The 13,688-nt window shown below is 39.5% G+C and overlaps 1 protein-coding gene across 3 annotated transcripts in view; it reads left to right on the top strand.

Annotated features, from left to right (window-relative positions):
* LOC124162954 (puratrophin-1) overlaps positions 1-13,688 on the top strand; it is a 1,076,650-nt gene that overhangs the window by 889,525 nt on the left and 173,437 nt on the right. For all 3 annotated transcript variants that reach the window (XM_046539729.1, XM_046539737.1, XM_046539745.1), the window contains 3 exons: positions 6,177-6,285; positions 10,930-11,025; positions 11,767-11,886. In XM_046539729.1, coding sequence (XP_046395685.1) covers positions 6,177-6,285; positions 10,930-11,025; positions 11,767-11,886 — 325 coding nt within the window. The remainder of the gene's footprint in view (positions 1-6,176; positions 6,286-10,929; positions 11,026-11,766; positions 11,887-13,688) is intronic.

The raw sequence follows: 13,688 nt of genomic DNA, 5'->3' as shown, positions 1-13,688 counted from the left end.
TTCAACAATCACTCACCATTTCTCCTCGTTCCTCATTCGCCTCTTAATCCTTGTCTCGAGAGTTTCACCCGCATCCTCCGTTTACCTCCCGCCCCTCTCCCTATTCTTCTCCAATTTTTCCTCCTTCCAGTGGTGTCATGGTACCGGAACGCGTCGGAACGACGTTCCGGCAGTGGGAAAAGACATAATAGTCAAATAACACTTTTATCAATTATGGTGCCTCAAAATTTCTAATAAATACATTCGTTGCTAAAACTAAAATATTTTTTTATAAAATGCAGACGTAAATTGTAACAAAAAACACAGAGTAATATTTCACTTGTAAAAATAAGGAAAGGTAAGTGAGTTTCGGCACTGGTAATTTTGCCATGACACCAATGCCTCTTACCCCTCTCCCAGCTCCTGATACCTCGTAGTAACTCCTGCAACCACAAAGTATCACTCGTTGTGTCTTTTTTCGAGAAACATTGTAAAGATGCAGCTTCTTCTGCACTCACCCTATCTCCATAATAACCAGAAGTGAAACATGCAGCTCTATTTTCCAATAGCATGTCTCTCGCTTTGTTTTCCCCTCTCTCTTATCGTCTTCCTCCCGCCGAATGTGTTTCGGCAACCCTCATGCGTAAATTTAAATTAGCAATGGATCCAACCTTCATTTAGGTGGAGTAAGTACCTAAACTAGTCGGGTTAGTAAAACTGGTTGGAATATTTCGGAGTTTTTCTCTCCCATAATGGCAAAATTTCACAAAGTAGAGCAAGAAACTGTTGAATCAATGGCCGTATTTTGGAGATTTCTGTTAGCTTGGAATGTGTCTGTCAGATTCACGGTTGGTGGAATTATTATGATAAAAGCAGGAATTTTGCTGTCAATAATTTTATTTCATTTTTTTATATGGAACTTGCATATCCTAATACTTCACGCAGGAATTAACCACCACATTATAATTTGTCTTTCTCTTCCGTTGAAATAGTCACTCATCGTGGAAGAGAAATCCATTACTCATATTTATGTTTATTTTTATTTACTGCGATATCTGTTCGGATTTCCCATAATAATATTCATTATCCTCATTTTAAGTCTTCCTCCACGAAAAGTAAAATTTATTTGTTCCCTTAGGACACTGAAATAATTCGCCAGTATTGTCACTTTTAATCAATAATTCCCGCTCATGTTCTACACGCGTAAACCGTGACCCCGAACACTCTTTGAGGTCTCCTATCTATGGCATTAATATTTGTCATTATAGGTGCCCAACTATGTATCTCCATTTTCTCTTTTCCAATCAATGCATCCGTGAGAACTTTTTTGTCGATTACCATCAAATGATGCTATCCAATTAGGGCTATATAATTACCTATTCCTAAGTTTTCCCCATCTTGGACTTCGTTCGGCATTTTAGTTTTTTCCGTCATATCTTTTTAATTTTCTGCGTTTGTTTAGCATGAATTTGACTCCCGTAAAATTTATCCTCTGATTTTATTGCGCCATAAACAACTAAATTCACGTGGTCGCGTCCGAATACAGCATTAATCCCCTTCTCTCTGTACCTCCTTAAAATTTTTTCAGGGTTTCTCGTCTGTCTCCGCCGAAGGAAAAATGAGACCTGAGACTTCAGGAGGAGAGTCGGTCAAATTACTTTCGCCACCTTGTTGATCAGAAAAACTTACCCTCCGTCTATTTTCTCAAGTTATACTCAATAATACCATTCCAATCTACGTCGAAACTTTCCAATGCCATTAATCTTTCAACCCTCATGTCCTCTTTTTCCACCCCCACGACTTCCTCTGGTGTTTGTTAGCGCATTATTCTTCGAATGAGCTTAGATGTACCGCTGCGGCTACGTCACTACTCTTACAACCATCCATTTGCTATAAATCGGCGGTGGAAGAGTTTTTTTTTACTTGACAGAGATGCTCCCGAACGCGTTTGAACGTTAAAAATGACTTTGATGCAGGAGATTGAGAGCGTCATGGTTGTCTAATGTGAAGATAAAACATTTATTTTTTTAGAAGAGAGAGATATAGAGGAGGATAGGTTTAGGAACACTTTCGTTTCCCCGTAGGTACGCCGGGGAAGGAAAAAAAATAAGATGCAGCCACTCCTGGGAAGTGCTCCCTCCAAAAAGTTTAAGGGTATCAATCTTAGGGAGACTGTGAGCGATTGAGTATTATCGGAGCTGTTTGCCTCTGGTACCGACCTATCGCTGCGCGTAAGCTACCAGTTCGGAATTTTAACTACAAGAGTTTTTGATTACATCCTTTCTCACCGGTGACGTTTTATTTCGCCTCGCTCTGCATTTGCGTAGACGTTTCTCTTCCATCTTGATGACGAAGAGGATGTGATTCATCGCGGTCTAAATATCCACGAGTTCGTGTTGTTATCCGACGAAAAAATAAGTACGTCTGGGAAACGTACTGTTTGAATATAAAATATCTGATGAAATAATCGAGGTGCGAGGTGGCCAAGGGAAAATAAGTGGTCCCCCTACCATGAATGTGTGATTTCACATGCTTGAGGCTTAGTCCGGGGTGAGCTATGACCTCACCTCTTCAAACCAACCTTCGGGTTGAATCTGAGTGAGTGAATATCTGGTGATTGACTAAACTTCGCTATGCGCTACATTCATTCGCATACGAGTTATTACGCGTGACCGGGCGATAAAATTTATTTTTAATACCTCGGAAATTCCTGACCGTAGAAAAAAAAAACTTGTAAATATTCATTTTGACATTGATTCCCATTTTATCTCAAAAATCGTGACTTTGATACTCAACTAACAATTCAATGCAAATGCGGGCATAGATATCTCTTTTCACCCTGCTTTGAAGGTAGCCCTATCCACCAAGGAGAAATACGGAACAGGGAAGAATTAGGATGCCGAAACATATAAGGAAGAACTCCTCCATATTTATATCCCTTTCATCTTCGGAAAGTGTTTATTCTAATGCGACTCGATCGGCTGTCTTCGATAACCATAAGAAGAATCGAGAATCGCCGTGGACAAGATCCCGGGGTGTGAATTTCCCTATTCGTCGCTTCCTCCCTTTTGCGCCTCATATCGGCCTCATTTGTTTCCCGCTCTTTTGCCACTCCCGCGCGTGCCAATGATGGGGTGCATTGTCTTCCGGGGGTCTTGCCAGCCATTCCATCACCCTCCAGGAAATGGGCTGCCAATTGAGAGTCTCTGGAACACCGGGGAGAGTGCTCGTGGATCAGCGGAAGGCTTCAGAAGTTTTTCGCTCAGGTGGCTGTATTAAATTCTGGTCGTGCAGGGTTCATTAAACAGTTTCCAGCTCTACTCTTAGTGATTTCGAGGTGGTGGAAGAATTAAAAACTTAGTCATAATGGCGCCAATTTTCCCTTCAATCGTCATCACTTCATGAAAATATCAATGGCTCAATACTTCTTCGCGGCTGTAATTATTAGAGGTTATCTAGCAGCGTGGAAGACAAAATTTCATCATTACTCTTCACCGTTCACACTCGTTTTTCTCCTTTCCATACTACATATATTTTTATTTTCGTATGAGGCCCAATGCTCTTTATCCTGTTCACGAATCCTGTTCTATCCTCCCTCCCCTTTTGTCCGCCTACCAAAGTACCAGCACTTTATCACGGCTTTTGACATACCCTATCCCTCCACGAATTTCTCCATCCTTACCTTTATCCTTCCTCTGATCTTCCCTAGTTGTTTACTATCCTCACTCACATTTTCGAGTGCTTCCTCCTTCCATCTTGCCTTCAGTGGCATCACATTCTCCACCATACCGTCTAAATGCTATGAAAAATCTATTAAACCTACCATTTAAATTCAGGTGCGTGATTGCCTACTCTTCCTCTCTAAATATTCTTCGGGGAAAATCAAAATAGAGTACAAGCTGCTAGCTAACTTCCTAGCAAATTTAACATTGTGGTATCCACGAGTTTTTCTGACTTTGTCTAAAATAAAGAGGAAAAATGAAAGTTTTAATTAAATTTCTAAGATTTTTGAAAGGAGGTGCGAAGCATCAATACTCACTAGTGATGTCTGAATTGTTGCCGTAGTACGAAGAATGAGTCTCTCTATCTTATGAAGTTTTTTTCTCTCCTTTCATTAAAATTCTTGCCTAGATCATAATTTTCGTAACAACCTTTCTTCATCGATGGTTCGACTAACGTTTTTTTGTGCGAAAAATTTTAATTATCAGCTTACTTTTAGCTGTTTCATTGGTTATTTTCGTGCATTCTTCTTATTAGATACGGACAAAGAATCACAAAGTGATAGTTTTTCAAGCCTGAGAAGAAATTTTTCTCTCATGGAAGCTATAAACGTGAAGTGGCTAGTTTTCCGAAGAAAACATTAACTCCGTATGAGATTTCAAAGGAAAGCTGTTAACGCAGAAAACACCGTACTGAGGAAACCAGTCCTTTATTAGGTCGCATCTCACCCGAATACATCGCTCACCATTCGTATCCACAGGTGTAAAATGCTACTTTCTTTGTGTTCAATGTAAATTCAAGACTTTTTTTGCGTCTTGTTTATTTTCCTGGAGACGTCACCCCATATCATGGCATATCAGATGTCTTATAATGGGAGTATATTCGCTTTTGAAACTCCGCGTTAACATCCGCAAAATGCCGTATTGAAAAACATTACAATAGTCATGCCACTTAATGAGACACACCACGGTGTATATCGCATGAAATTTGCTCGGATCTCAAGACGGAGATCGGTGGCAAAAACCTTATTATCCGCCGACCACTAACACTCTCCCAAAGGCGTTACTCCAGATAAAATGGGATTTCAAGGCTAAGCAACGCGGGGCATCATCCCCCGGTCGGTTTCTACGACTGCCACTTGCATCGCCCGTGCGCGGGAAACTCGTATTAACCGCGGTGAAGAAAGAGAGTCGAGATAAGGATCAAGAATGACAAGTCATCCCCAACCCTCTTCCCTGCGTACCCACTCACTCCTCGGCTAGAAAGCTTTTTGTTTCGAATAATCCTGACCTCCTTCCTTTTAGCACTGATTTACTCGCGGGTGCTTTGGGCTTTTTCTTCTTTATTGCCATCTCGCCTCCGTGACGTGGGTGGATGCCTTTTTTTGCGAAAATTCTTGGGTAAGCAGTAAAAAAATAAGTCTTTTTCTTCGTTTCTTAATTCCAGGGCGTACTGCGAGTATTTGGTATGTTTTGGGGGAAAGGGAATGTGTGAACGTGAGTAAATAATTGATTTGCATCCCGAAAGGTTCATGAATCTCGTTCTTTGTTTCTTGTTCACCAAGCCTAATATGATTATCACACATAATGAAGTCATCAACAGTTTTTATTTAAACAACCAAAATGTTGCTCCTGAGTAACATCAAAAATGTTTAAATTTTTAGCTCTATTCAGGAGAGATCTAAACTACGTGTTCTTTTGTGTTGCATAGTTTAATGGCAAAATAATTTGCTGCCACGATAATTATGATTGAGTAGAAAATTTTCACACTTTTAATATGTGAAATCTTGAAATCTGTTTTCTCCCAGAAGCAGCTCTGGATTATAAAGGGTTAATGCATTGTTCGTGTATCATACTTGGTGCTCTGTAATGCATGGTAGCACAAATGAATGGCTATTATGTATGTATTTGCTTGTTATGCATCACCCGCGGCGTTAAAATCGCCAAGAAAAGTTACATTTTCTTTGTACCCTAACTTTCAATATGCCTTTTGGTCATTGTATAACCAAATTTTTATTTTAATATTAATGCAAGAGAATGGAAGTTTCGTTTAATTAAGTACAGATATAAACAATTCTTGCTCAATTTTTCATATATTTTGTGTAAATTAATTGTTGTCCTGAAATTCAATATTAGCACCACCAAAAAATCAGGGCTCTCGTTTTTTGCTTATAATGGCATTTTTTTAAGTCTCAAGTGTGCGTAATTTTCTCAATTTAAAGTGCTCTGAACTGCATCAATTCTCTGTTGCTTGTAAGTTTTCCCTAAATTTACCTTGTCTCCTGCTCACCCGACACCCTTGTATTTTAATGAAATTGTTTGGTACTAAAAACATGCATTCTCTTCCTTTCCGACATGTGTCCCAGTCCCACTCGCAGTGAGCTGTTATGTAAAGTGTCATTCATGGAAAAAGATGTGTACCCACCTATCGTGAAGATCGTGACTTGACGCTGTGTTTTTTTTATTTCTCCTTTGCAGAGCTGAGCGCGCCCGAGAAGGTTTTACGGTGCTGGTGCTCTTCTCGTCTTCCGAGCCGTCCAACATTTCCGCCCTCGAGGTCCTCGATCAAGCCCTCGCAGTCGTAAAGGTGAGAGAGAGCATATACGGAATCCTTGGAACGCGTGACTTTTAAAGTTTCGGAAGGATGTGAGAAGTAAAATTTGGAATGCTGGAAAATGAGCTGATGTTGGTCAGGAATTATTTTTTCGAGTCTAACTCCCTGTCTAGTGAATTTATTCCTGCAAGATGTTGAATTTACGAGGATATATAAATGTTTTCATCTTTTTTAGTCTCTTCGTTTGAATACGGGGAAGTAATTTTTTTCAGTAAATATGATATGCATCCATATTAAACCGAAAAACTTCCAGTCCCATTAACATCAGGATTTCGTTGCATGCCGTGTTTTAAAAAGAGCCTCGACTCATATCTCACCTGAGTTTGCTAAAAATAGGTTTCAAAAAGATATCAATATTATCCCTCCAGTAGAAATTTCCACCCTGGATAAAAATGAGAACCACCTTTAAGGCGTGTGCATTTACTTGTTTTTGTTCTTTTTTAATATGATTTGGGCTCGAAAGGAAAAAATCATCAAGTCTTAAAGTGGCTGAAATAGGTTTAATTATACTCTTCATACACGATCTTAATATCATTAGTATTATAAAAACTGGATTTTATCACACTGGAAGCTTATATGAACGTAGTTCATGCTGTACTATTAGATGTAGCGTTATTTGCGCAATGTTTTTTGAATTCAAAATAACAACAAATTACATATGCTATTTGAAAAAAGCTAAGTTATTCCTTTACAGGATAATTAAAGAATGCATAGGACGATTGTTATAGCCTCACCCTTTAACGAACTCTGAATCGATCCATCGTCGTAAATGGGTTAACAGCCTCCTAGCCATCTGTGCTCCTAGTAGAAATTTGAATATCAAGAAACAGATGGTCAGCTATGGTGATCCTTCGCTTAGGAATTCCCTTGTTAATGATTGATAGCATCATCGGTGAACTCATTTTGTGTCCATTTCAAGCATGGGCCCGCAAAGGGTCCTGGCTATATGCTCAACTCTGAGCATAGAGTTGAGCATTATTTACCTTACCTTGTTCAATTCTCGTTGTGAAACCAAATAAACTATTCAGGATTTTTTTGGTCTACTCATATCAAAATGAGAAATTTAAGATGCTAAAACTATAACAATAGCTAGCACTCATATTGGACAGCTGGATTTCTTGTATGAACGCAGTTTTAACCAGGAAATCATGAGTGAAAGTAATATAAATATAATAGAGGGTTTGAAAAATGTGTTATCAACGTAAAAATAAACTTATTTATCGTCTTAAGTTCTGATTCAGCGTATAGAAACTAGTGGTCTGATTTATTTTTTATACACACAAGTGAAGAGTATCATTTCTTTTATTATCTTAACTTGATATTATTTTTCGGGAATTTGACTGAATCGCACTTGGTTTTCTCGTTCTTACGGACTTAATACGGACCGCAAATGTGACATAAGACGTGAAGTAGTGGAGTGGGTAAGGATTGCTTGAATGAGTTGTCCGCCGGCTGAATTGGACCCGAGGAAGGAGGTGGGTTGCTGTCCTGGGCGGCGGCAGCTTCCTCCGAGATGGACGGCGAGGTGTCGCCGCAGTTCCGGGTGGGGCTCGAAATATTATGACAACGGAGGAACGCCTCGACCAATTAGCGGGGAGATTTATGTGACCGAAAAACTTAAACAAATAAAAATATATAAACCCCCGCCCTCTTTGCATTTACACGTCTCCGACGAAACGGTCCTCTAGTCACTCGAAGATATTTTTGTTTCTTTATTAACTCCCTGGTGTTTCCTGAATGATTTCTGCCTTTCCTCTCGCCAAGCGACTTTCTTGTTCGTACCGACATTTAAGCCGATGTTTCGATTTATTTCCATGTCAGAGGATCTTTTCATCCCTCTGAAGTACCGCTTCTTAACATTTTATCTTCCTTGAAACTCTATACTATTGCTTCGTTAAATATTGTGAGTTTCTTTTAATTGGAATCCTAAATATTATTAATTTTTACGATCTTTTGGACTAATTTGGTTTCATACCCTCAATGATAAATCTAGAAAACGTTGAAGATAATGAATGATAGATGAGATTAAATTAAATTTAAATTAAAATAAATAAACTTAAGGATAAACGTAATCTTGAAATAAGATTACTTGCAGTAAAACGTTAGTTACCTAATTATTTTTGTGATTATCTCAGAAACTGCTTTATTGTGTTCATTGCAACTCTTCCATGAAAGTACGATCTTACGGGCACAAACAGTGGGAGTTTATCCGTATACAAAGACGGTGGAATTTCCCTGGCGATCACATGCTCCTCTCGTATGATGTGCCTGGAGCATAAGTTGAGCATTGATTTGCAGTCTTGATTCTCTTACACTTTAACAGATTTAGCCATTCAGTGTGTAATATCGGAAGTACTTTTATCCTCCCCGATAGAAAATCGTGAAAAATCAAGGGATCACATCACATAGATGGCTATCCTCGTCGACTCATTTCATGCAAAACACTCGAAGCATCTTCAGTGGTCCTATAGTTACCATGGTAGTCCACCGTCGTGTTTGAGTGACCACACCTTTCGCTCTCGATGCATCTCCGTATAAGGTGACCTCACCGGTTGACCCTACGTGGGTAAGTAACCCGCTCGGCCGGCTCTCAGGACAACGGCGACAACCTGGTGGATTGAACGGGCTACCCTTCCATTGAAATATCTCCATCCGCCACAATGGGGTGGATTTCCAACGGAGAGACAGAGAGAGAGAGTGACAGAGATAAGGCAACAGTGATAATTTCCCCGGATCCGCCTCCTCTTTAAAATGTAAATGGACGGCAATCAAGGGCAATCATTTCAAGGCACTTTGCCCCGTCGTGTACCATTTAATATGCCCCTGGTGGTCGCATGAGCACGCATGGACCATTTGTCATCTCGTCTTATTTCTCCGTCTCATGTCCTGTCTGTGCGCCGATGAGGGTGACTTAATCTGTAGTGTAGTTGCAGTGGTGTTGAAATTTCGATGCGAGGGAAAAACAGCACCATTTAAAAATATGGAAAATAATGGAGTAGATTTTACTTATTTCCGTAAGTTATTTTACCTTGACGGAATAAAATTTTGTACCGCATAATTATACATTTTCATTCCTTCTTCATCGCATTTGGTTTCAAATTTTATCTGCTCTTGGCGATAATAATGTCTTTTGCTCCATGCCTTTCAAGTCTTTCCGTGATTTTTACGCGAAAGTTCGCCGTGCTTTCCTAATAATCGTTCGTTTTTATTGAATTCTAAAATGGATATCCACTCAGAAATAAGTCAACTTGTGAATAACGGATAGTATCTTTCAATAAGTTATTAAATGATCAGTTTTTTTTCAATATTTGGCTTTTATCAAAATATAAATACGCCATTTTACCTTGGAAACAACCTCAAGTGTGCCCGGTAGTGGTTACCTGTACACCAGTTAATTAAAAGTAGCGTTTGGGACCATAAAAGTATTTCAAAATTATTATAATTAGGGAAATAAAGGATAAAATATTATCTGAAAAACATGAAAATCTAACTATAGACGTGTTATTATCGATCACACTGTTTTGACGTAAGACGAAAAGAGCTTACAATTAGACTAAATGCTTAGCCGTCGTGCTAAGACTCGTCTCAAAAGCACTGTAAGCAACCTTCAAGTTCAACAAATCCATCGCTTTCGACTGAACCCCATCCATATTCAGAACTGGCTTCGAACCTTTCAAGATTCATGGGCGTTGCTCGTCATACACATCCGTCCTATTCTATCCCTGCTATCTCTTCAACTACCTCTACTTCAACTATAGATTCACTCCCGGCGCCATGAGAGTGCCTCCTTACGTTCCGATAACCTCATTGTATCCACTTTTTATATCCACCGTGACCTGTCGTAAAAATCTTTGTCGTAACGGGAATGCTAGATGGCGCGGGGAGGAGTAGTGTTGTAGCCCGCCCGCAACCGCGCGCCGAGCACCGAAGTCTTCGGGCGATGGTAATGCTCTAATCATCCCCATCTACCACTCACGTTCGCTGGCGCTCTGAATCACTCCTTTAGACTGAAACGGTAGTCTTCAGTTCCTATTGGCGCCGCTTGCCTTAATCTACATCCCATCCGATGGACTGAACCTTTATCCGTGATCCTTTTGGCGGTATCACGTCAATAAGTAAACGGCAAAATATTAACACTGAAAATGCCAAGTGAGCTGGTAGCTTGATCTTGCGAATTTCAGAATGTTCTCCATTCTGAGTTTTCTGATATTTCTCATACACTCCACAAGTTGATTTCATCTCTTCTGATGGCGGAACGTCTATGTGCGAATCGTTGCGTTTGCAAAATAGACAGTTACGAATTGTCTTGTTACCAATCGTCGCGGGTGCGAGATATCATAGTTACGAACTGTCCGATTACGAGATGTTGGTGCGGAATAGCCGTTTACGTGTTGCCGTGGAACCCTTTTGGCGCCTTTTACTAAGAGCTGGCTAATTACGACCCCGGGTTTTTCTCCACCCTACCGTCCCTACCCACCCCTCATGGCGCAAATGACCTCAGCTGTCGTTCTACCAATACCATACTAGTAAAGGAATGAATTAAAACCATTAAAAACAATGCTTCCAGCTACCTTGTTCTATTCGCATATTACATATTTTCCTTCTTTTTCATTCCAGACGCATTCCATGAGGATCGGATGCGTGTTGGTGTGGGTGCCCAGGAAGGAGACGGTCGGCAGGTTGGGAAGGATGTTCCCCGTCAGCGAGGCGCAGGTGAGTCCCTGACTAATAATGAGCCACCAAGAATTGACGCTTAAATGCGTGCATTCTATACTGCTATAAATTGGACGTAAGTTGGTTACCCTAAGGTCTTTTCCTCTGCTATCCGAGTCGCATTTCAGTGGGCTTATCCGCTTTGAAACAACAAATTTCAGTATATTACCAGCTTTAGTACATCAGTTGCGGTTTTCGGATAATTATTTTTCAACTTTTATTATAGTTTAGTGTTCGACACGATAGCTTATCTTGAAAGTGCTATCGTTTTTCTTAACTTTTGAATATGCAGAGAATCTAATAAAAATCAATACAACCGGAATATGTTTAGTGCTTTGTTTATTTGTTATTGATGGTGGAATATTGTCGCAGATATCACTTTCGTTGACAGCTGCAGGCTGAAATCTCGCTACGAATGGAAAAATTATACTGAGAATGTTAATAATAAATGTAATATTTTTTGTTTCCTTGCCATGTTTGATCTGAATTGATACCTTTCAATCTTGCTCCCGTTTCTATATTTTACACCTGTATACTATCGCACGCTTTTATTTTTTTTCTAATCACTCAAATGATTATAATTCAGTTAAGATGAAACTGATGAATGAATTAAGAACGTAAAGTTAATTTATTGGACCAACACACAATTGCAGTGTGAAACATAATTTTGAAGAAACGGGCGTGTCACAATTCATAGCAAGTCTGAAATAAAAATCGATTCCTCTGCTTCTTATCCTCCAGCACCGAATATTGGGTGACAGTTTGTCGATGCGGAGGTACGTGGCGGAGGACCAGCTGCCGGCGGCATGCGGCGGTAAGGCGCCACAGGTTGACCAAGCGGAATGGGTGGAGTTCCAAAAGGTGAGAAAAATCTCTTGTGTGCCTAGAAATTTATTACCATCCATTCTTGTGTTCCACTATGGAACTATGGCCTGCATGGAATGCCCATGTTTCATAATATTTGGCCTTATTCTTAGCCATGGCTCTTCCTGGTAAACAGTCAGAAGTGTTACGGTTTAAATGATATATTTTACAACTGAATTCTAAATTTTAAACCGCATTTCAAATAGTTCTTGTGATATTAATTTTTGTCTATCGTCCATTGAATCACGTTTTTCATTGCACCCATTTGATAGAAGACTGTATAAGGTCTCTAGATTAATTTATGCGTGATTCTTCGTTTAATTTTCAGAATAAATTACGCAAATTAAATTTTAAACTATTATTGCGTCATAATTGCAATATTTTTTATTGATTTGAAAAATTCTTAGATGAAATTCTTTGCAACCCAATGTATAGTTTACTTAATTATTTAATGGCCGATCAAACTACCTTAAATTTGGCATCACAAATTATACTTCTATCGAGAAATAAAGTGTCACGTTGCAGTGATGCGACATGATATGCCATATTCTCTGTAAGGGATGCGAGCTTCAAATATGCAAAATGAAAATAATCTGCATGTAAGCAGCCGCAACTTAACCCAGTTAAGAAACCGCTACAGAGGGAGGATTTTATCTCGTTCCTACTCGCGAGTTCTTTAAAAAAAAAACACCTTTCATCTAGCAAGTGTTGGCGATACTCCAAAAGGAACTAAAAAGGATCTTGCGTATTTCTCTCTTTTAAGGCAATGATGCGCCTTCTTTCAGTCTCGAGCTAGCGCGCGGATAAGCAGAGAGCCCAGAAGTGCCCAATAAATCCTAAAACAAGGAAACTAATTAGTGGAACTCAGTGGCTCATTAAATTCTCCTTAAATGAAATTAAGGAAAGCCAAGCTTCCGTAATCATCATTTTCTCCATGAGTGAACTTCCTTAGTACTATGGTTCAAGCACCGTTTCTCTTTACAATTTTTGAAAACCATTAAATAATTATTTATATAATTAAATAATGTACCGTTTGGTCTATTTACTCTGGCAAATTAATTTAGTGATAATTCACGTAAAAATTATAAATTCCTGCAGATGTTATGGGAATTTCAATATGTTTTTAATGAGGCAAAGCAATATTTTCCCTTTAAATTAATTTCACGTTCGTCGTTCTCGTTGCATGACGCAACGTTGAGATTGTAAGCTTTAGGTTTTGGTATATTAAAAAGAAATCGAGCGTTAAACAAATTCATAGGAAAAAATTGCATTGCCTCATCTAAATAATGGTAACTTTATTAAAAACATGAGATTTGTGTCCCCTAGGTTCTACGTACGCAAAGGTCTGGCTACAAGGTGCATCACCTGAACGAGTTTATGTCTACATGTATGCCCGCGTAAATGAACGTAAAAATACTTCTGCGACGACTGTGACTGTGTAACCATTGACACACATTGTAACCGTGTTATCACTTAACTTGTACAGAAAACATAGCCTGTTCCAATTTGGTTCGTATAATCGTACATTTTTCGTCCCGGTCCACCAAAAAATCCTTCATTCACTTAGACAATAACACATATGGGTTAATATACCGTATATTCAGGCCTTCTGAGTTTAGAAAAAAGAAGCGTTTGCATCGACTGAAAAGCGCGGTGAAGCGTGAGTGTCGGATGAACTAGGAGGTGAGGAAGGGTGGTGTGTTGCATCACACCGTTGGGACTGACTCACCCCTGCGTGTTCCTCCCCCGCGGGACCTCTTCCTCGCCGCTCGCTGGATTTTACCGATCGTTAAAACCGC

Source organism: Ischnura elegans, chromosome 1 (assembly GCF_921293095.1).
Source record: "Ischnura elegans chromosome 1, ioIscEleg1.1, whole genome shotgun sequence".
NCBI classification, from domain to species: domain Eukaryota; kingdom Metazoa; phylum Arthropoda; class Insecta; order Odonata; family Coenagrionidae; genus Ischnura; species Ischnura elegans.
This window is presented reverse-complemented; position numbering and strand designations above follow the sequence as displayed.